The sequence below is a fragment of the Haliotis rufescens genome, unplaced genomic scaffold (assembly GCF_023055435.1).
Source record: "Haliotis rufescens isolate VD_foot unplaced genomic scaffold, xgHalRufe1.0.p SCAF_166, whole genome shotgun sequence".
In the NCBI taxonomy this organism is placed as follows: domain Eukaryota; kingdom Metazoa; phylum Mollusca; class Gastropoda; order Lepetellida; family Haliotidae; genus Haliotis; species Haliotis rufescens.
In genome coordinates, this window is record NW_025963853.1 from 94,267 (window position 1) to 117,788 (window position 23,522).

The 23,522-nt window shown below is 40.6% G+C and overlaps 1 protein-coding gene across 5 annotated transcripts in view; it reads right to left on the reverse strand.

Moving 5' to 3' along the window:
* Positions 1-23,193, reverse strand: part of LOC124137727 (GRB10-interacting GYF protein 2-like) — a 48,669-nt gene extending 25,476 nt beyond the window's left edge. Inside the window, exons 1-13 of one of the 5 annotated variants that reach the window (XM_048397222.1) lie at positions 23,072-23,193; positions 22,104-22,199; positions 19,302-19,499; positions 18,420-18,701; positions 8,718-8,768; positions 7,410-7,632; positions 6,486-6,594; positions 5,472-5,598; positions 4,441-4,616; positions 3,706-3,861; positions 1,958-2,049; positions 1,366-1,482; positions 758-1,096 (exon numbers count right to left, since the gene is read on the reverse strand). In XM_048397222.1, the coding sequence (XP_048253179.1) occupies positions 758-1,096; positions 1,366-1,482; positions 1,958-2,049; positions 3,706-3,861; positions 4,441-4,616; positions 5,472-5,598; positions 6,486-6,594; positions 7,410-7,632; positions 8,718-8,768; positions 18,420-18,436 (1,407 nt within the window). In that variant the 5' untranslated portion in view covers positions 18,437-18,701; positions 19,302-19,499; positions 22,104-22,199; positions 23,072-23,193. Of the gene's footprint in view, positions 1-757; positions 1,097-1,365; positions 1,483-1,957; positions 2,050-3,705; positions 3,862-4,440; positions 4,617-5,471; positions 5,599-6,485; positions 6,595-7,409; positions 7,633-8,717; positions 8,769-13,343; positions 13,451-13,519; positions 13,615-18,419; positions 18,702-19,301; positions 19,500-22,103; positions 22,200-23,071 lie in introns of those variants that run through there. The other 4 variants (XM_048397220.1, XM_048397219.1, XM_048397218.1 and 1 more) reach the window with 4 other exon arrangements.
* Positions 23,194-23,522: the final 329 nt, after the last annotated feature.

Here is a 23,522-nt window from a genome sequence, read left to right on the forward strand (position 1 = left end):
TTACCAAGTTTCATAAAGATTTCTCTAATAATTTTCAAGTTCTGCTCCAGACATGAAACCCGCTGCTTTCATTCAGTTTAGGGACCAAGTCCAATTTATAAAATTCATATAAAAGAAAAGACAATTTTGGGGGAATCATAAATAGCTAAAGGCACATATACACCATACGGTGAATGTGTGTACCAAGTTTAGTAAAGTTATGTCTTATGGCTTCCGAGTTCTACACCGGAACCTCAAGAAACCACACATTTAACCACATCAAATCCACATCAAACCCAGATTACTTTGGCACCAACGCCCACATGGCATCAAACCTACATCACATTGGCACCAACGGCCACATGGCATCATACACACATCACATTGGCACCAACGGCCACATGCCATCAAACCTACATTGCATTGGCACCAACGGCCACATGCCATCAAACCTACATCGCATTGGCACCAACGGCCACATGGCATCATACACACATCACATTGGCATCAACGCCCACATGGCATCACACCCACATGGCATCACACCCACATTACACTGGCACCAACGCCCACATGGCATCACACCCACATCACATTGGCACCAACGCCCACTTGGCATCAAACCTTCATCACATTGACACCAACGCTCACTTCGCATCAAAAACCGAAACAACAAGCCAATAGATCACCCCTTCTCTCCCACCTGGCACGACAAAGGCCGACACAAGGGCAACACGCTAGGAAGATTCACACACACGTCTCCCCACATATTTTGTACCTCAGCTGTCATTTCGGCTACCATGTTCTCAGCGGCCTCCTTTAATCTATCCAAGGGATCACTGTCCGCTGTTGGCAGGCCACCCTTAACTTTCTTGACAGGTACACTCACTTGGTTCACACTCATAGTGTTTAATGTCTGTTCAACTGGAGCACTGTTTGAGTCATTAAGACTTTGTGACACATCCCCAAACTGCACAGATTTTGAGGGATCTATTCTCTTAGGTTCCTGATTGGATTTGACAGCAGGCTGTGGAGACTGAGACTGGCTGTTGCCATGGTTACTAGCACTTTCTTGTTTGACCTCGGGAGCACTTGTTGAGCGCTGATTCTTCTTATCCTGAAAGTTCAGAAATGTCTGGTGACAATGATGCTAATAAATCATACATCCAGGATCATGTGATTTGAAGTGCCAATATATTCCTTCTAGATCACGAAAGATATTCTTGTCTTTGAATAGCATTAAGAAGTCAAACACATAAGGAAGAGAATTTATGGATGCCAACTTCTTTATTATGAGGAACGGTGAGTTGTGTTTTAATGCCGATTTGAAGAGTATATACGGTAATAATAAGCTGGATAATCAAAGAAGTCAAACAACAGGCGTACCCTTCTCTGTTCTCGAGGTGGTTCCTTGCCCTGAGGAGGCAAGTCTGTGTTAGGCTGTGACGGTGACTGATTGGTGTTCTGTACATCAGAGTGCGGACTCTCTCCATTTCTAAAGCCCTGCAAACAACTGTATCATGACAACCTGACATGCACAAATATCAACAAGGTCAGTTTTGTTGGTTTGTTTTTTAATTCCACACTCAGCAATAGTCCAGCTATATAACATTGGTCTTTAAATAATAGAGTCTGGACCAGACAATCCAGTGATTGACATCATGAGCATCGATCTTGCAATTGGGATATGACATACATCAACCAAGTCAGCGAGTCTGACCACCCAACCATTAAGTCGCCTCTTAGGACAAGCATAGTCGCTTTTTACGGCAAGCATGGGTTGCTGAAGACCTGTTCTAACCCGAATCTTCATGGGTCAACAAGGTCAGCGGTCAAATTTAATGGTGGTCAAGAGACCCTTTAAATATTGCAAAATTTATACATATAAATATTTAACCTGTTCAAAGAAACTCATAAAACAGCGTGACTGCAGTAAGCTTAATAATCTGAGGAAAATGAAATTGAATTGACATCCTACCTTCGGATGAGAAGTAACAAATGCCCCACTGGCATCGAACGTTCCCAGCTCTTCCATATCATCATCACCAGGAACACTCCATTCAGGCAAATCTACATGAACAAGTCCGCATAAACACAACTCTGTGAAAGTGCCATGGTAATATACATGTGGGGGATGTTTGATGGGTGGGTGGGTGTGTGGGTGGGTGAGTGAGTGAGTGAGTGGGTGAGATGAACACCACGAGTTATGTAACAGTATGTTGGCTTTCTGAGGAGGGTAATGCAGATCTTCAATGTATACTGAACAAAAAAAGTAAAGGATCATGAATATTTTTGGGGACATGTTCATGAAATTGTGTGCTCAGATTTCACTACAAAAAGCACTATATCCCAAAACATATTCATGATCCACAACTTTTCTTGCTCAGTATATTCAGACAGGGTTTGAGTAAGATATGGCTTAGGTATTTGAACAACTGGCTTTCAACCCTCCAAGCAGACCGTTTTCAGACCAGTGTCCTAATCCTTATTTTAAACTAATCCTCACTCTAATCATTTATTTCAGCACGACTGAGTCATGAGGGACCTATACTGTTAAAGAGTCCTTCATCATGCTGATTGGTAGGAGTCTAAATATTCCGATTTTCAGAATATGTAGAAGTATTACCAAGACACACACAAGTGTACAATGTCTATCTCACACTTCCATGTTCTGATACTGACAAATGAATACTTATGAGTGTGTTCAGAATGTTCTGCAACTTGCAGGCCTTACCCAACACAATTAACGACAAGCTCATGATGCATGACAAGAGATTATGTGGGCAACACCACATCGAAGCAACTCTTGAAAACTCAATGGGAAAACTGATGGGAGTCAGGACAAGTTCATGTTGACTGTCCCCCTGTTTCTGCAGCAGGGTACAACACTGTACAAGACATCAAACAACCACACTTTCATAAGGTCTAACATTCTTTGTGCTTGCTTTACGGATCTGCCAAACAAAGAGGGAGGGAAGGAGGGAGGGAGAAACTAACAGTCAAGATCACTTTGACAACAAAATTTGTACAGGACTAAAACAGAAAACATTTTTAACGACATACATCTCCACTGGTGCTATAAACTGTCCTCAGTGCATATGGTTGTCATGGTAATGATAAACCCTAATCAACTGTCAGCCCATCCAAAACCAAAATCAAAATCTGGACCAACTATCAACTGACATAAAAGTAGTGGTGTCCACGGCTCCGGTCCATAAACCAATACTACCACAAGCTACAACAGTCATACATCTAAGTTCAAGTGTGGGTTTTCTGATGATTGGTGTGCTCAGGTCACTTTGAGTCACAGGCCAGTTGCAGAACCTTCTGAACACGATGATGTGCAACAGGGTAACTCATACAAACACAGAAAGTGAAACAGACACTTTCCTGGTATATTGCCTAAAAGTATAAATGCCTCACAGATTACACCGATATTTCAAAGTAAACATTACATTTATTTATTTCATCATATTCAGCTCAAAAGAAGTAAAAGAACACCTGATTCTTTTATATTACTATCTGAAACTGCCAGTCCATCACAGATTAACCATAGCAATATGAAAGAATCGCGTGTTGTTTAACTTCTTTTGAGTAGTATATAAGGAAAATCCAATTCAACGAAGTTGTCCTTGCATTACCAAAGTAGAATTGAGAAGAACGTGTAATCTGAACATTTATAAGTTTGGGCATGACCATGTTTGGTTGGTTGAGTGTTGACTGTACCATCCGTGTCCCATGATTCACTACTCCTACTGCGTCTGTACAGCTGGTGCTTAACATCGGCATCCGAAAGTGTTCGGTCTTTATTGGGACCATTTTGTCTCCGCTCACCATCAAATCCACCTCGACCAATAGGTTCTCTCCAGTTGGTCCGTGTGCCTAAAAATATAAAATGCCAACTCAAAAGAACTGTCAGGACTGATTTTTCTTAAGTCTTTTTTGTTGTTTAATGCCACACTCAGCAATATTCCAGCTATATGATGGCAGTCTATAAATAATCAAGTCTACACCAAACAATCCAGTGATTGACATTATGAGCATGGATCCACACAATTGGGATACGATGACATGCATCAACCAAGTCAGCGAGCCTGACCACCCGATGCTGTTAGTCACCTCTTACAAAAAGCATAGTCGACTTTTGTGGCAATGATGGGTTGCTGAAGACCTATTTTACCCGACCTTCAGTGTTCGAGTTTCGTTAGGAAAAAGCATTCTTGATCATCCAGTGTATTTTATCGATACTACTCTAAAGAAGTTAAAGTACACCCACTTTTGTCACGACAGATTACCTATAATCATAGGAAATATTCAGGTGAAATTTAACTTCGAGTAGAATATATTCTATTATGAAAAAAACAATCAAATCATTTGAGGTGAAATGGGTTTTTTTCAAAATAATTGCATGGAGGTGGTCCGTACTAATATAAGAGCATATTCATCTGTTGGCCAACTTACTCCATCTTTCTTTCTGTGGCCCTGCCCTTCGCCAGTCTCCTGCATCATCTTCATGTGTCTCTTCTTTCTCTCGCCAATTATCACTGCTCAGCGATCGAGAGAACTGAGGGTGTCGCCCCCCTGCTTGGACGTCCTCAATAGTACGGGTGGAGAAGCTTCGGTCATACTTTTTACCACTGGAAAACGCAATGCACATGAAATAGATATTTTACAGCTGCTGATGTTAATTTCCGTGATAGCGTGACACTGTGTCATCCGTTTTCTACGACAACCTTACCAAACAGGTCACACGGAAAGGAAACTTGAACAAAAGTTTCCTCATCATGAAACCTGAGAAGCAACAGTCAGAGAAGGTAGTCACCTTTATTGTATGACTAAGGTAGTAGGGATGAGTAAAACTGGCAGTTTTTGTGACGACTCGGTTGACTTATGGAATTCAACTTCTTTATTATTTCAATGCGACACTTCGGTAGGTGCTGAAACCGTTATCACTTGGTGGATAAAGGTACCTAAACCTGCGAGTAGATTTTTTGTGTATTTCGTTTTCAATGGCGTCACCAGTAGTCTGATGGCAAATGGCAGTAAAGTCAATCTTCCTAATGGTAAAAGTTGTAGACAATACGGAAATGTCACAATTCTTTCCTGAATCTTACTATGTTCGGACAAGCTGACTCAAGGTAATTTCAATTCCTGAAGAATATGTTGGTGAAGGTGTCAATGATTCAGCAGTTATTACTGATTATGATCTTGTTGCTAGGTACTCTGAAATAATCTTAATGTTCACAACATGTTTGATATTTGGATTACTAGTGACCTTGACGAAATTATCCCAAAATATATTCCAACTGAGTCTGGCCAAGAGATAATATCCCAAGTTCAGTAAAAACTATCCAAAAGTCAAATCAAAAATAGCCTTAACCATTTCTACATATAGAACATTTTGACACTTCCAACTTGGCAACCATAAGAGCTGTGCTTAAAATGTCATCATCTGCATCAAAAACACAGACAGCTGTGAGCATCAGGCTTACACTTCTTCCCATCCATCTTTGTTCTGACCCCGCGATCTCCCAAAACCACCGCCGTTCTCTGCTTGGTCAAAGGGCTGAGTTCTTGGAGGGAAACCATCGCCTCGTCCCCGCCCTGAAAAAGTGCCATCTTCGTAAGAATGACACAACCATCATGAATTACTTCACACTTATATCTACAGTATCTGGTGATGGATATTTGAAGACTGTACATGGAGATGAATTTCTGAAGTACTTTAAACACATCATGGAAAATCTCAAAGTAAGGTCTTAATTCCAGCCTTGAGTGAGTGAGTGAGTTGGGTTTAACACCGCTTTTAATATTATTCCAGTTATGTCACGGTGTGTCAGCTTAAAGTGGGAGGAAATCCCGAAGTGATGCAGGTCTCGGACGTTTACCACTTCAGTAAAACCCACAAGCACGGGTATGATGCCGACAAACCTAGAAACATAATCGGGGCGAACCAGGATTCCAACCCACAATCATAGGTTTCTGACATGCCCAAGGGACGCAACTCTGCACAGTGAATCGCAGAGCCTTAGACGACTGGGCCACTCGTGCCCCTTCCAGTCTTAAATAACACAGAATTCATAAACAGGTATTCTCACTAACTGAAGCCAAACAGTTCTCACAGAGGGCTGAAACGATACACCAAGGCACTGCCATATCAAGCTCGGGATCATGATGTCTCTCATTCTAGATCGATATATCTAGTCTTCGATAAATGGTTTCAATAATATCTGCACATCAGATGGTTCACAAACTACTTCTGACTAACATTTCAGCAATATTCATTATTCAATCTGATCATGTATTTGTGTTGTCATAAAACCTATCTAAAACAGATCCTGTGAAAAGATTTGACCTTTGTTTGCCTTGTTCGGTCACGAGTATGTCATCTTAGCCAAGGGTACTCTGGCAAGGATCACGTTGTTCACAACACAATGATACATATATTGCGACGTTAGTGCATTGTTTCAACCCCTGTGGTCACCAGGTGATTGTTGGGTGCCTACCTCTGCCTCTCCCCCGGTCTCCACCCCCTCTGCCCCCTCGGACTGGCTGCCCCCCTCGACCCATGGACCGGAGCACTGTTGTACTGTTCACAGACTGAGACATCAACCTCTGTAAAAGGAAACAGAAACTTGTGATAATTCATGTCCAGGGTGACCAAGGGTTCTCATAATAGCTGAGCAGTCAGTTCAAAAAACTCTCCTGAAACAGCCTCATACCAATTTTCAGTTGATCTTTGTTTTAGCATGTGGACAATTATTAGCTGAGGATGCGGGACAAAAGGAAATGTTGCCAGATTCTGACATCGACTAGCATTGTATCCTTAAAAAATGTATATTCCTCTTTGATCCTACCTGCAAAATGTCAATGAGAAACTTAGGTGAGGTAAGGTTAAATGGGGTTTAACGTTGTGTCTAAGATTTATGCACTTCTATAGCAACGAGCATGCACATCTATGTGTGTTTGTGTGTGTGGCTGCTTGAACTAGTCCGAACTGATGCCGATTTATAGTGCTAAGCCCACTAAGATACCATGCCGCAGTATAACATGAATACCCCACTCAGACACAGTATACTGACTCCGAGCCGACACAGTCCTTGTTTTAGCCCCTTAATGCCGAGCGCCAGACAGGATAACAACAAGTACCATCTTTTAAAGTCTTTTGGTACGACGCGGCCAGGGATCAAACCCTGGACCTTCCTTTAGCTCATATCTCAGTACACAATCCAGTGATTGATATTGTGAGCAATGATCCACGACGTCCTGGTACAATGACACACTATTAAACTCACCCAGACTACCCAATCCATCAAGTGGCGTCTTTACGACCAACATAGGTTGCTGGGGACATTCTCACCTGGAATCCACCCATGGCACTTAAAATGAATAATACTAAACAAGTCCTCAAAAGCATTTTAATCCCTTACCTGTTCTTCCTCAGTTAGAGAAATTAGAGCTAGTGGTTTCTGCGCCTCTTCAACGTAGACTGGCGGGAAGTTGACAAGGTCTTCAGGGGCTTTGTAATTACTGTGAAAGAGGGCTAGCATCTCCTCCCGCCCATATCTGTATTCTGCTAGCTTGAATTTGCCCCCTAACCCAGGTGTGGGCGGGGGAGATGCAACACTGTTCCCGCCAGACAGCTGTCGGAGCCTGGGGAACACGAGCAAGGCATTTTAACAGTATTCTACATCCATCATTATGAATGGCTCTCAAGAGTAGTGACACGGTGGAAGTTAGTGTGTCAACACTATACACTGGCTGGTTATACACTGGCTATCGATATAGATCATGGAGATCGCTAATCACTAACTATGTATCAATCAATTATCAATAAATATCAGAGAAGTAACTTTTAAGAAAATATGAAAGAAAAAAGGGGTGGGGTGGTGAAACAGCATTTTCGTCATATCACCTGGACTTTTACGCTTAATTTCACACATTGTAATATACAGCCTCAGCTATATAGCACGATACACATCTACAGTGAGGAATTGAGTCTGATTTTGATTCTGGTTCAGCAATATTCTGCAGCTGTTTCATAATCTGACAGTGTTGTAGCTAGGTGCTCATTCAAAGTCAACAAACACCATCAAACACCTCGCCCCTCATTAATATGCCATGCATATATTACTTATCTTCAATGAATACTCTTCCTCTTTGTCATTCATATATTAAACATAACAAATTTTGTTTTAGACACTGTTCTTATTTAACGTGTTCAACAATGCATGGTAGCTTGAACACGGTTTAATACAATCGTCATTGTACATATCATGGTTCCAGTAACTTGAAATTTCTGTTTTCAAGGCCACAGTTTATTTTTTCAGTTGCTCTACGGATTCGCTATCCCTAACTTTTTGTTGAAATGGAAAAAAGAAAAATTCAGAATCTTTTCGATATCCTGCCAATAAGATGAATGTTCCACCATAAAAATATTTTCCAAGCAAGGATCCAAAGAAGTCAACATCAATGAAACATTGGGAGTGAAAATAAGGTTTGTTGTTCATGACACGATACATCTTCCCTGGCAAGAGCGTCCACTAGCCTTTTAAATCAAAGTCTTGTTTCCACCTTTGCCACATCAAGCCCACTTTCTTGTGCTAAATATGATTGGACTATCAAACATATCGATAGGTTTCTCCTTCTTACCGACAGGTATTTTCCCATAAAAATTCCGTAAAGCAATTAAAAAAATGTGGCCTTACAGAGATAAACCCCTTTGTGCATGTACTTACCATTCAGGGCCAAATTTGAGAGTATCTGCCATTTTAATATTTGTTGAATAGCTGAAAAAAATAAAGAAAAGTAGACATAATCAAATAATCAGATACAGAAATATTATTTACATAAAATCTGAGGAATTGGGAATATTTTGATTCAATTTTAACTTTCATTTGCTGCTGACATGGGGCCAAATATCGGCCTCTGAACAGATCTAAATAAATCAATGTAACCTTCAACCCAACACAAACAATATATCTGTGCACTGAATTTGAAATAAATGGAGACCCCTGGCATCTCAAAATGACAGATAATACTTGTAACATGATATACAGGGGATATACCAGCATTTTTCTATTGATTTGGGTGTCTAAAGTGACAACTGTACCAACAACAAATAAGATAAATAAGCATTATTATGGATGGGGATTTCCTTGATTGAGTGAAGTAAATTGGATGTGTAAAGTACATTCCGTATGTATGCAACCACAACTACAGCCGAATTGTACTTAATTATTCAAACAGCCATACTTTTTGAGCATCCCATGGGATATGCAGGGTACATTATGTGGGTCAATTTTCGATTTTTATGTCAAGGACATGATATTATGCAACCCTGCATAAACCTACATCAGTAAAGGAGGGGTTTATCTACATCAGCTCAGTGGCCGACAGTAAAAATTCTCCATTCCTCAGTCCAATCTTTTAACAATATCACACTGTTTTCCCAAGTTGCCTGCCAAAGGCCCTCAAGTTTGGAATCCTAGATAAATCTGTATAGAGTGAGGTATCGCTGCCTCTACAACAATTTTTAGTACTAATAGTATTTCATTATTGCCTCTAGTTTCAGTCTTTACATGGGGAATGAGTCCATGCTAAATGTTAAGTTTCATGGAAAACAAAGCATTGCAGTTTTACAACACATTTTCACAATGAACCAATATCAAAATGAACTAGAAAATGAGTAATGAATGAGTTGAATTTTACACAACGAATCAAAATCCAGTCTGACGAGAAAACATTTTAATCACTGAGCTACTTAACACCCCAGAAAATATAAGGAAGTAATACTGGTTTACTGCCTAGCCAACAAGTCAGAACATGATATTTTAAGAGACAAAAGCTGAGTTCAGTACACCAAAACTGGGTTTGTATTAAAAGTAACAAGAAAAGGGCGTTATCACTATCCCCCGCCATGGGGCACATTGGAGTATTGTTTGTTCATACAGTACTTATAGAAGTGATTAACATGGAAGTAAATCTTAACTATCATAAAAAAAACCAGGAGTCCTAAGTTTTTAAGAAAATGTGTCCCCATTGAGAAGCGGACGGCCAAACATTCCTTTATCACCCATCCCACTTCGGATAATAAAAGCAATCAAAGAGGTTGAGTGATAATTGTTTGTCTTTTGTCTGTTGTTTAATGCCGCACTCAGAAATGTTACAGCCATATGGCGGCTTTCTGTAACTAATCAAGTCTGGACGAGACAATCTGGTGATTGACATCATGAGCATCAATCTTCACAATTGGGATAAAATGACATGCATCAACCAGGTCAGCGAGCCTGACCACCAACCATGTTAGTCGCCTTAAGTCATACAACAAGCAGTGTCGCCTCTTATGGCAAGCATGGGTTGCTGAAGACCTCTTTTCCACCCGGATCTTCATGGGTGTTGATGGGTATTCACATGATGTAGCCACTAGTATGACACGGCTACTTCACGTAATTGTTCATAGTGAATCGTTTGTGTCAAATATAGGATTTTGTCCCAATGGTAGATTTTTTTCAGAAACAGAATAAACATGAGAGAATATAAGATGCCTTTACACATATATCATTCATATATTCACAGCAAGATACACATGATAAAGGGCATTATTACCTGTCATTGATAAACACTCAATTATTCATGATATAGAACATGAGAAACCTAAACAAGTGTTTAACATGATAGATCTTATTCTCATGGGGTTATCAATGCAAATGAAATTATTTCCTTCGTTAATCAAATACCGTATCATTAAAGTGACTTACAAAGAAGTACATGAAGAAGCTTATCTTTAAATCTAAATAAAATTTGGAGAAATAGTTGAATTAGATTATTATATTCTTCATAACAAATCAATATCTTTGAGAAGCAACACCATCCTTGTGTCTGTATGGAAATAAGTTCATCATTATAGTAGTTTTGTTTGTTTGTTGTTTAACGCCGCTCTCAGCAATATTCCAGCTATAAGACGGTGGTTTGTAAACAATCGTGTCTCGACCAGACAATCCAGTGATTGACATCATGAGCATCGATCCACGCAATTAGGATACGATGACATGCATCAACCAAGTCAAGGAGCCTGACCACCTGATCCCGTTGGTCGCCTCTTACGACAAGCATAGTCGCCTTTCACGGCAAGCATGGGTTGCTCTAGACCTATTCTACCCCGGATCTTCACGGGTACATTGAAGTAGTCCTTCCCTCTTTATCAACAATTGTAAACTGATACTGAAACAAACATAAAAGTGTGGTCACATTTGCCAGGCTTCAGGAAGATGGATCACAGTGTTTCCTTCCCTGTAATATTATCAACATATTTACTCTCTTCAAAAGGTGGGATTTTTTTTTCAGTTCTTATTTTCTTAAATTCAGAGGCATTTTAATAATTAATGACTAAAACATTGACATCTTTTCCTCATTGATCCTGTTATGAGGAAGTCATATTAGTAATAAATACTAAGGAATACTGGAGTCTTGGCGTCAAAATGTCGGCCTCTCTGCAGGTCTAGATAAATTCCTGATAGGATATTTTTATCATGATAGGACCTTCTATTATATTATGACCAAATACGTTTGAAAGAATCTTCAGGAGAAAATCAGTCAATGTCCTGGAAAATAAATCCCATGAGAAAACTGCAACATTGCCAATATTGCCCAAAAGGCCGAGTCAGATGGTCTCATAGTAAAGCTCTCCTAAGGGCTAGTAGAATTTCAGACCATGGAGGTGGGGATGGGGGGCATCCTTACACGTTATCACTTTTCAAGCTGGTAATATGTCTCAAGTTGCATCGCTTATAACATACAGCAACGTTGCAAAGTCAACGCAATTCTTCTACAAACATCTAGGCTAACAGACGACCATGTGGTCAGTCATTTCATCTCATCTTGAACATTATTGAACCCAATAGCTAACAAGTCACATCAAAATAAGTTGCATTGTTTGGATTGGTATCTGATACTCAATGTTATCACTTTTCAAGCTGGTAATATGTCTCAAGTTGTATTTGCTTATAACCATGCTTATAACATACAGCAATGTTGCAAAGTCAACATAATTCTTCTACAAACATCTAGGCTAACAGATGACCATGTGGTCAGTCATGTCATCCCATCTTGAACATTACTGAGCTCTATAAATAAAAAGTCACATCAAAATAAGTTGCATTGCTTGGATTGGTATCTGATACTCGATGAAAGAACTTTGACATCAGTGTTCAACAAATATGCTAACCCACAAAACAAACAACTTGTAACTGTAAGTGCAGGACTATCTCAAATGCTCCCATTAATTCATGATATTTGCATAACTTGATAAAATTTAGTATGATAGATTGACAACATAATATTAATCAATATTTGACTTCAAGTGTTCAAGCTATAGTGGGATTATTTCAACTTAATGTGATATTATTAGCTCATTGGGAATGAATCTTACTTTTCCTTTCTTAGGACTAGTTTGTTGGTTTAAATATACATACAACACATACATGACATATGCCGTAGATAAGAAAATCTTTTACATTTTCTTACAGTAACACAAAGGCTTGTAACTTACAACAGACTCCAGTGTCCTTATATAATACAGGTTCAGACTACTCCACTGTGTATGTCCACATTAAATGTGAATCTATTTATCTTAATTGACATGACTGTGGGTTTGAAGTACTCAGTGTATTTAGCTGTACACTGTACTGTGGTTAATCGGTGACATACATGCAATAAAACCCATCGACATGATTAAGTGAATCATTTCTTTACTTAACAGATACCTGATCAGATATTATGAGGCAGGTTCTCTTAATGCGGTCATTTGACCCAAACACAGCTGACAACAGCCATTAACACAAACAAAACATTCAAAATTACATGGAACCATCTCCTGAAGGCTGAGGTGATATCGTGTGGTGATGTCGTGTCTGACAACTATGCCATCCATTATCCTACAGCAGTCTCTTTAGAAGACAGATTATTGGAAAGGTAAGTTTTGTAAGTAATTGTGTCATTGAATTGCAAAACAATTAACTTATTCACAAGTAAATATTCAGTATTCATAGTCTGTCACACTACATCACACATATAACAATACTTTACATAGGTACTTTGAAACTGGATGTGAGTTAAATGCACTAATAACATGTCAGTATGCAACCTTGCGAGATTATTGTTTCGCGTGCATGGCAAATTCTTAGGGAGTGAAATTGTGAAGACACATGATGCGCAAAAATATTCATATTACTACATCAATACCCTATTCATGTGTCATAGAGCATCGGTGCATAAGGTGGAAAGACCAACATAATTTGACATTTACAATGAGCAATAACTGTCAATCGATAAGGATGTGCAATAAGTAAAATATTTACACTTACAGATGGTAAGTAGGCCTATGCAAATCGTCGTGGTTTGTAACGGTACCAGATGTCAAGCGACAAACGGGCATAAAACATTGATGGAATGCGGTTATACGGTGTTTAATTAATAAATTGATATTGTCAGACATAGAAACAATGATTATAAGACCCCAAGATTGTGCCAGCAAAGTTACCTTGCCAATTTTACCAGCTTGCACACGAAAGCACACAACCAGATTATTGGAAACGTAAGTTTTGTAAATAATTGTGTCATTTGTCAAGTAAATATTCAGTATTCATAGTCTGTCACACTACACCACACGTAAACCATCAAGGAAACTGGGAGCCTGTCATGTTAGACCATCAAGGAAACTGGCAGCCTGTCATGTTAGACCATCAAGGAAACTGGGAGCTTGTCATGTTAGACCATCAAGGAAACTAGGAGCCTGTCATGTTAGACCATCAAGGAAACTGGGAGCCTGTCATGTTAGACCATCAAGGAAACTGGGAGCTTGTCATGTTAGACCATCAGGGAAACAAGAAGCCTGTCATGTTAGACCATCAAGGAAACTAGGAGCCTGTCATGTTAGACCATCAGGGAAACAAGAAGCCTGTCATGTTAGACCATCAAGGAAACTGGGAGCCTATCATGTTAGACCATCAAGGAAACTGGGAGCCTATCATGTTAGACCATCAAGGAAACTGGGAGCCTATCATGTTAGACCATCAAGGAAACTTGGAGCCTATCATGTTAGACCATCAAGGAAACTGGGAACCTGTAATGTTAGACCATCAAGGAAACTTGGAGCCTATCATGTTAGACCATCAAGGAAACTGGGAGCCTATCATGTTAGACCATCAAGGAAACTGGGAACCTGTCACGTTAGACCATCAAGGAAACTGGGAGCCTGTAATGTTAGACCATCAAGGAAACTGGGAGCCTATCATGTTAGACCATCAAGGAAACTGGGAACCTGTCACGTTAGACCATCAAGGAAACTGGGAGCCTATCATGTTAGACCATCAAGGAAACTGGGAACCTGTAATGTTAGACCATCAAGGAAACTGGGAGCCTGTCATGTTAGACCATCAAGGAAACTAGGAGCCTGTCATGTTAGACCATCAAGGAAACTTGAAGCCTGTCATGTTAGACCATCAAGGAAACTGGGAGCCTGTCATGTTAGACCATCAAGGAAACTGGGAGCCCATCATGTTAGACCATCAAGGAAACGGGGAACCTGTCACGTAAACTATCACAACTCCCCTACTGTAACATAAAATTACTACAGTCACGGGGTTAAGATTGCTTTGTGGAACACCCTGCTAGGTTAGACCCTAGAGAACAAATTAAAAAATGAATCCAACTCAAGTCTGGAGTGCTTTGGCAAGTCTAGATTGCCTCACCTCCTGACATTCAGCATTGTTCTGGGCTCCATTTGGATTATATTTTGTATTTTGTAGATATATATTTTTGAAAAAGATCTCTGGGACTAAATGTTAGACGACTGCAAGGCTTACCCCGTAATATCCCCACCAAAACTTGAGTAGTATGTGGTATTACTAAAAACACTGTATCAGAAGGAAATCCACTGATTGACATCATGAGCATTTATCCACGCAACTGGGATATGAACTGGGATTTGATGACCTGCATCCACCAAGTCAGCGAGCCTGACCACCCGACCATGCTTGGCCACCTATTGTACTGCATCGTGCACCCACTGACCTCAGCCCGTGTCCTTATTTCTGATTTGTTTGTTTGTTTGTTTACTCTGCACTCAGCTACATGACCACAACCTGAAGATAATCAAGTCAGGACCAGACAATCCAATGATTGATATTGTAAGCAATAGGGCTGGGACGAGTCCAAGTTTACTACCCGGGTACCCACATCCCTATTACCCGACCCTACCCGGGTACCCGCTGTTGGTGTCAAGAGATAGGTACAAAATGTCCGATTTGGAATAGTTTGACAGTAGCCCTGGCAGAATATATTTAGATACACATATAAAATGATGTGGTCAAGCATACACTGAAGTTGACTGAAGTTTTAGCTTTGTTCAAACATGTATAAGTCAGAAGGGACGTGCTCATAGTCATGAAGAAATGCGAACATTAGAGACTTAAAATTGTTGTGTAACCATGTAGTTATAAAGTGAAATTTTGTCAATAAACAATATATCACAGGGCTAACTACAGGTCCGGGTAGTCCTGCGGGTACCCGGGTCCTACTCGGTACCCACCCGACCCGGGTACCCGAGTTACCCATCCCTGCCCTATAACAACAGGTCCGGGTAGTCTTGTGGGTACTCGGGTCCTACTCAGTACCCACCCGACCCGAGTACCCGAGTTACCTGTCCCAGCCCTAGTAAGCAACAATACACATGGGCGGTGTATAATGAAACACAATCAACTAAACCACCAAGTATGACCACCCATCCCGTGTGCTCGCCTCTTGCGAAAAGTTCTAACCCAGTAACCCCAGATAATGATTGATATTATGAGCAGCGATCCATGCAGGCTTGGTACATGGGAAGTACATCAGTTTAATGAGTGAGGAAAGCCTGAAGTGATGCAAGTCATAGACCTGTTCAACAAGCATTGCTGGAAAGCATCTTGATCAACCAAGTCTTATTGTTGGGATCAATTACATAGATAACACAAATAATCACATATACCGGCAATGACAAGAAATCTCTACTAGTAGCCGAGTCCATTGTACGATTCCGACCATATCTTAAGCATGTGTATATGAGTCACTATCAAATAGTGATGAATCCAGGTTTATCCACTGGCACCCATCACAAACACATGAAAAGGCAAGTCAATTGTACGATTCCGACCATATCTTAAGCATGTGTATATGAGTCACTATCAAATAGTGATGAATCCAGGTTTATCCACTGGCACCCATCACAAACACACGAAAAGGCAAGTCCATTGTACGATTCCGACCATATCTTAAGCATTTGTATATGAGTCACTATCAAATAGTGATGAATCCAGGTTTATCCACTGGCACCCATCACAAACACACGAAAAGGCAAGTCCATTGTACAATTCCGACCATATCTTAAGCATTTGTATATGAGTCACTATCAAATAGTGATGAATCCAGGTTTATCCACTGGCACCCATCACAAACACACGAAAAGGCAAGTCCATTGTACAATTCCAACCATATCTTAAGCATTTGTATATGAGTCACTATCAAATAGTGATGAATCCAGGTTTATCCACTGGCACCCATCACAAACACACGAAAAGGCAAGTCAATTGTACGATTCCGACCATATCTTAAGCATTTGTATATGAGTCACTATCAAATAGTGATGAATCCAGGTTTATCCACTGGCACCCATCACAAACACACGAAAAGGCAAGTCAATTGTTGACTTGACAAAACACGCAAACATATGGTACAAGTCAAATACATAAAATATCGTGTGTTTCAGGAACAGTTCATCATGTGGATGCTAATAAAATCTCCAGCATAACCCCTTTCTTTATCCCATCGATACGTTAACATGCCATTGAAATACTCACAGACAATCCAGTGACTGATACAAATAATGACTTATGCAATCAGTGTTTGTTTTTTAATGACGCACTCAGCAATATTCCAGCTGTATGATGGGAGTCTGTAAATAATCCAGTTTGAACCAGACAATCCAGTGATTGATATGAATAACGACCCATGCCATCATTGTTTGTTGTTTAACACCGCACACAGCAATATTCCAGCTGTATGATGGGACCAGACAATCCAGTGATTGATATGAATAATGACCCATGCCATCATTGTTTGTTGTTTAACGCCGCACTCAGCAGTATTCCACTATATGACAGCATGCCTTGAAATAGTTGCCTCTGGACCAGACAATCCAGTGATTGATATGAATAATGACTTATGCAATCATTGTTTGTTGTTTAACGGCACACTCAGCAATATTCCAGCTGTATGATGGGAGTCTGTAAATAATCGAGTCTGGACCAGACAATCCAGTGATTAGCATCATGAACATAGATCCAAGCAATTGGGATACGATGACATGCACCTGTGAAGATCCAGGTTAGAATAGGTAAATAATCCAGTTTGGACCAGATAATCCAGTGACTGATATGAATAACGACCCATGCAATCATTGTTTGTAGTTTAACGCATATAATATAATAATTAGATGCACAGCAAGGGCTTTTATAAGTTATCATTGTGTAACATTTATATAACATTTCATATAATTATAGTTTAGCAAGTAAAAATACCCCAAGGGTCAAGAAATAAACAGGACTCTTTATGTGCCAGTCAGTTAATCACAGGATGTACGGTATTATCACCCGTGTATACATACTGACAACACTGATTTGACACGTCTCGAAGGAAATGATTATTAGTTTAAAGATCATTCCTAGATTATAAAAATAGTAACAACAAGTTGTTCCTAAGAGTACTGTCTGCTTATCTAGACTTGCCTATCCAAAGTAAACAATGACTATACATACATGGACTTATCATTCAGTACAGACTTGGAGCAAGGCTATGTTAACCCCAACAACAATGGGTTGATACAGCAATATACACATGGGTATACATGGTATACGGACATGTAATACTGAAACAGATGCAAAGACCCAACCCTACTTTCACATGAAAAACATGGTTAGTTTCTCGTATGACACTGCATTGAAACATAAATATGGAAAACATCCCGAGCAAGTCTATAATGCCCTGCCAAATGTAGATTTCTCCTGACAAATGATGAGATTCTATGCATTCCTTTGTATGATATATTACAAGACAATGCAAACAAAAAATCTAAACACACTTTTATGTCAGAGACAAAATGTTAGCACCGTATTAGCCGTAATAAGTGTCCTAGGTCTAGCCACAACAACTTAAACCTGTTGTCAGGCATATAGCGGTAGAGAAGGAACTTAGTTTAGACATTGGTGACACCAAAGCTTGTTTGATAATAATTATACATTGATGGACAATATACACAAGAAAATAGGACCTTATCATGTAAATGTAATATTGGACTGGGGTGGTTTTATGGCGAATACAGTGGCTACCATTGGTATAAAATCACCTACCTTAAACAATCTTCCATCTAGAAGTGAATATCAGGAGGCTGTGTCAGGAGGTTGTGTCAGGAGGCTGAGTCAGGAGGCTGTGTCAGGAGGCTGTGTCAGGAGGTTGTGTCAGGAGGATGTGTCAGGAGGTTGTGTCAGGAGGTTGTGTCAGGAGGTTGTGTCAGGAGGCTGTGTCAGGAGGTTGTGTCAGGAGGCTGTGTGGAGAGGTTGTGTCAGGAGGTTGTGTCAGGAGGTTGTGTGGAGAGGTTGTGTCGGTGACGGCACAGACATGTTGGTCCGGGTCTGCAACAATGTCCAACAAAATGAACACAACTAATTGACAGCCAAAGGAAGAAAGATAAACCATAATTACTATGCAAATGTAAATGTTTATGCCCTGATATCATGGAAATAAAATACAAAATGAATTTCATGAAATTTTTTAAGTAAGGTAGATCTGTGTGATTTTTCGTGGGAGGGAGACGTGGTTATGTGACATCAGCAGGTCTTTACAGCAGCAATGGAATAAAGACAAAGAACTTGGTCAATGAATGGATCATAATGAATAAATACTCATCATAAAGAGAGGTGTTTTTGTTGGAAATACGGTAGTTGAATACTTCGGTTTGTTTACACTGTTCGGGCATGGACAGTGTGTGAAGGTACGCACTTATATTACATGTACATACAAGAATACAGGAAGCGCGCTGCCTGCTTCCTCGCCACACAAACACTTGGGATGTGCAGCAGAGAGCAGCAAAGACAGGTGACAATGTCTTGGAATGTCCTGTGAATGGCAAAGGCACATGCCATAGTTTTGAGCATGCCTCGTCCCTATTTGACAGAATGGCAGCTCCATGCGAGGAATATAAACTGTCAAGTGAAATATATACATGAACTTACAACTGTCCCTGACCAGCGATGGAGATGCCACGAGACAGAATGTTGGAGTAGTGATGCCAGCCACAAGTAACGTGCCGTGCCCGCCATGGCCAGCTGATAGAGGTAAACAAGGCCCCTTGTGATCTCGCCTGTGATTGGAGCTTGCTGCTTCCGGTTAAGGAAAGGCGGGTGATTGGTTAGACTTGCTCCAAGTCTCTACTGAATTATAAGTACATGGGTGTACAGTAATTCTATCATGATTATAATGGACTGGTCTACAAGGGGGCCAGTCTTTTACAGGGACAATGTGTTCTTATTATTTATATATTTAAGGAACTACGATTGGAACTGATAACCATATTCTAAGAGACTTGTGCCAGTGTAGTGGTCGGTGAAATGGAGACCATGAGCAGGGTGGATGTTCACAAGTTGTGGGTTTGTGCGAAAAGTGGAAATGAGTAGAAAAGAGAAGAACTATGAGGAAGAAGATATATTTGAGCCATTGGTTGATGTGAAAAAAATAAAGCAAAATTATGCAATAATGTGTTGGGTTTTTTTTCAGAAAACATAAGACATGAAGGTAAATGCCGACATCATCATTTTTCTGTCAAATCTTACTGAAATTACATCATAAACAGGCTATTTATGCATTTGCATGAAGGAGTGCACTTGGGTTCAACGATGAGATGTAGGTCTTAGACATTTACCACTTAGGCAAAACCCATGAGCATGGGTATGGTGCTGAATGACCTAGAAACATAATAGGGTCAAACCAGGATTCAAACCTAGGATCACTGGTTTCTTGGATTCATTTTTAGATCAACATATTGTCTCTTCAAGTTTCCTAATTCCAGACTAGATTCAAGAATGGAATGGGATGGGATGGGATGGGATGGGATGGGATAGCATGAGTGAGTGAGTGAGTGAGTGAGTTTTAATGCCACTTTGAACAGTATTCCAGTTACATTACAGCGTACAGGCTGATGGTGTCTAAGATGTATAGAGCTGACAATGGGATGAGTGTTGGCAGATGCAGCTCTCAAGGGGATGTGAGGTGGAACAGAATGGGGGTCATTGTTTTATATCATTTAGGTCTTAACGAGAGACAAGGTTATTTCAAACCATCAACTTTCCTCTCCCTGGGCAGACATGCTTAAGGGACACAACTCTGCACAGCAAAATTGAAATAAACAAAAACAAGTGTGCCACCCATACCACAAAGGCTCGCAACAAGACAGAAAGCATCCACAAACAAGTTCTTGGTGAACTGGACCTTGGTATGTAACCAAGATAACAAAGCTACAAAAACCATTGATGAGGTTTCCCTAACCCAACCCTCATCTTAACAACAAGTACCATCTTACTGTCTTTCAGTTTGAGACGGCCACCAGGGGATTGAACCACCGACCTTACACTCTCCCAGTCGTATAAGCATGTGTGTGAGTGAGTGATTGAAAGTTGCAGCAATATTCCAGCATCACCATGGCAGTAAATCATCAAGCCTGGGACATGGTATGGACATGGTATGAACATGGTATATGGACATGGTATATGGACATGGTATACGGACATGTAGTGCTGAAACACTTCCAGATGTTTTGACCCAATTAGTTTAACTTGTACTTATTTTTGTCCGAATTCTCCTACTGAGGTGAGGTGAGGTGAGGTGAGGTGAGGTGAGGTGAGGTGAAATTGTGTGTAACACCTGCATGCATATGTGTGTGTTTGTGTGTGTCTACAAAACTATGGCAAATCTAGATTTCTCATGAAAATGAGAAATTCTAAGTAATCCCGTGTCTGAAATATTGCCATGGTTACAAGACAATTGTACCAAAAACCTGCTACATAGGACTAAATGTTTGCTGTAGTAAGCACCCGGGAGCTTGACAAAAGTGGGGGGGGGGGGATTGACACCAAGCACAAGTTACATTTGTTGTTAGAGACATGGCGGTGCTGGAAACTTGATAAAATGGTATGGATTTTCCAGAAATTACTATGGATCAAGTAAAAGAGATAGCTAACCCATGCCCTTCTACATAAACTAACCCTAATGATCGTAAAGGGGTGCTTGATCGAAAATGGGTACCTAACCCTAATGATCGTAAAGGGGTGCTTGATCGTAAAGGGGTACCTAACCCTAATGATCGTAAAGGGGTGCTTGATCGTAAAGGGGTACCTAACCCTAATGATCGTAATGGGGTGCTTGATCGTAAAGGGGTACCTAACCCTAATGATCGTAAAGGGGTACCTAACCTTAATGATCGTAAAGGGGTACCTAACCCTAATGATCGTAATGGGGTGCTTGATCGTAAAGGGGTAGTAACCCTAATGATCGTAAAGGGGTGCGTGATCAGAAAGGGCTAAATAGAAAGTTGTGGTTAGCCTATGTTTGGGTGGAACACAGACCTGTGAAGTGAGAGCCACAATCGAGCCAATTAATGCTAAATCAGCTGGTCCCAGTAAAGTGCATTGATGAGTTACTCCTTCACCATTGCTGTAATATACACAAAAGAGGACCTGTCGCATAAATCTATTTTGGGAGTATCTAGACTTGCTCGGAGGCCCATATTCAGTCACAAGTCTGCAGCAAATGATTGTACAAATTCCCAATTTGAAGCTAAAATTTCCCAATTCCTCAGAAAGAACGAAAATTTTACGTTACAAAATTCTAATTTTGAACTATATCCCAATTTTAACCGAATTTGCCTGCCAATTCTAGATACATCCTTGCTATTATAGGAGCGGTGAGCTTGATACCACAAATACAGCACACCACGTGACAAATATTATTGAGAACAATGAGACCAAGGTAAAATCACCTACCTTTCACAATCTTCCATTAAGTAGAAAATATCAGGGGCTGTGGTAAGTTGTGTCAGGAGATTGTGTCGGTGGCCACGGAGCCATCTTGGAGAGGGTCTGCAACAATGTCCAACACAATGAGCACAAGTGATTCACAGACCACTCTCAATGCTCTGATACTTTGGAAACCAACAAAACCCTGAATTTCTTTGAAATTTAGATATAAAGAGTTGAATAAAGATGTCACTTTTCCTGGTTCATGATACTGGGATAATTACAGAACTGTTACCATGGTTACAATCAAGTGGTAACACAAAGAAACTAATGTCAACAATATTATTGACTTTTATATTATGTAATGGTGCATAGTGAAGAAAAAGCAGATGTTAAAGGTAATAATCAATGATACAATGAACTTGGCAGGATTGGGAGGGGGGAGAGGGAGAGGGAGGGAAGGGGGGGGGGGGGGGGAGGGAGAGGGAGAGCCAGGAGGGGGACATCGGTTCGGCAGGCCTGTACCACAGCAATGGAATAAAGACAAAGAACTTGATCAATCGAAGGCGCATAATGAATGCATACTCATCATAAAGGGATGTGTTTTTTTTAAGGAAATACGGTAGTTGAATACTTAGGTTTGTTTACACTGAGGGACGTGATGAAGTTGATTAATGATAATAAATTGCAGTTCTTCTGTCGGATGAAATACGGTAGCTGTATACTCTGTTATAGGGAGTGGTTAGTGGGTGAAGGTACGCATTTATCATCCATACAAGAATACAGAAAGCGCGCTGCCTGCCTCTTTGCCACGAAAACACTTGCAATGTGCACCAGAGAGCGGCAAAAACAGGTGACATTTTCTGTGATGAAAGAAAAACTTGCAAATAGCCAAGGGAGGACAAGGTTTGGAACACGCTTCGTCCCTGATTGACAGAATGGCCGCTCTGTGCGGGAAATTAAAGACGTAGAGTGAAATATATGAATGAACTTACCTTCAGATGCATGTGCATAATCGTCATCTCCGTCGATGGAGATGCGACGAGACCCAGCGAGCGAGCACCTTGGGTGTGTTGATGCCAGCCAGCCACAATCAGATACGTTCGCCGCCATGGTCTGCGATTGCGGAAATGACGGCCTTGGCATTCGTGATCTCGATTGTGATTGGTGCTTTGCCGCTTCCTTCCGGGTGGCTTGGTGCCGGCTGTCTAAACTGCGTTTTTTGGCGGTCGGTGCAATGCCCAGATGCTCTCGGTGTAGCCGGTGGCCTTTGAGTGGCTTGGTACCGTCTGGCTAAACTGCGTTTCTTGGCGGTCGGTGCAATGCCGAGATGCTCTCCGTGTAGCCGGTGTAGTCACGTGGTGGATTTGCGTGAAAAACTACATGTACGATGAATAAAAGCTATTCCCTATATTAGAAAAATAAAGTATAATTATGCAATAATTT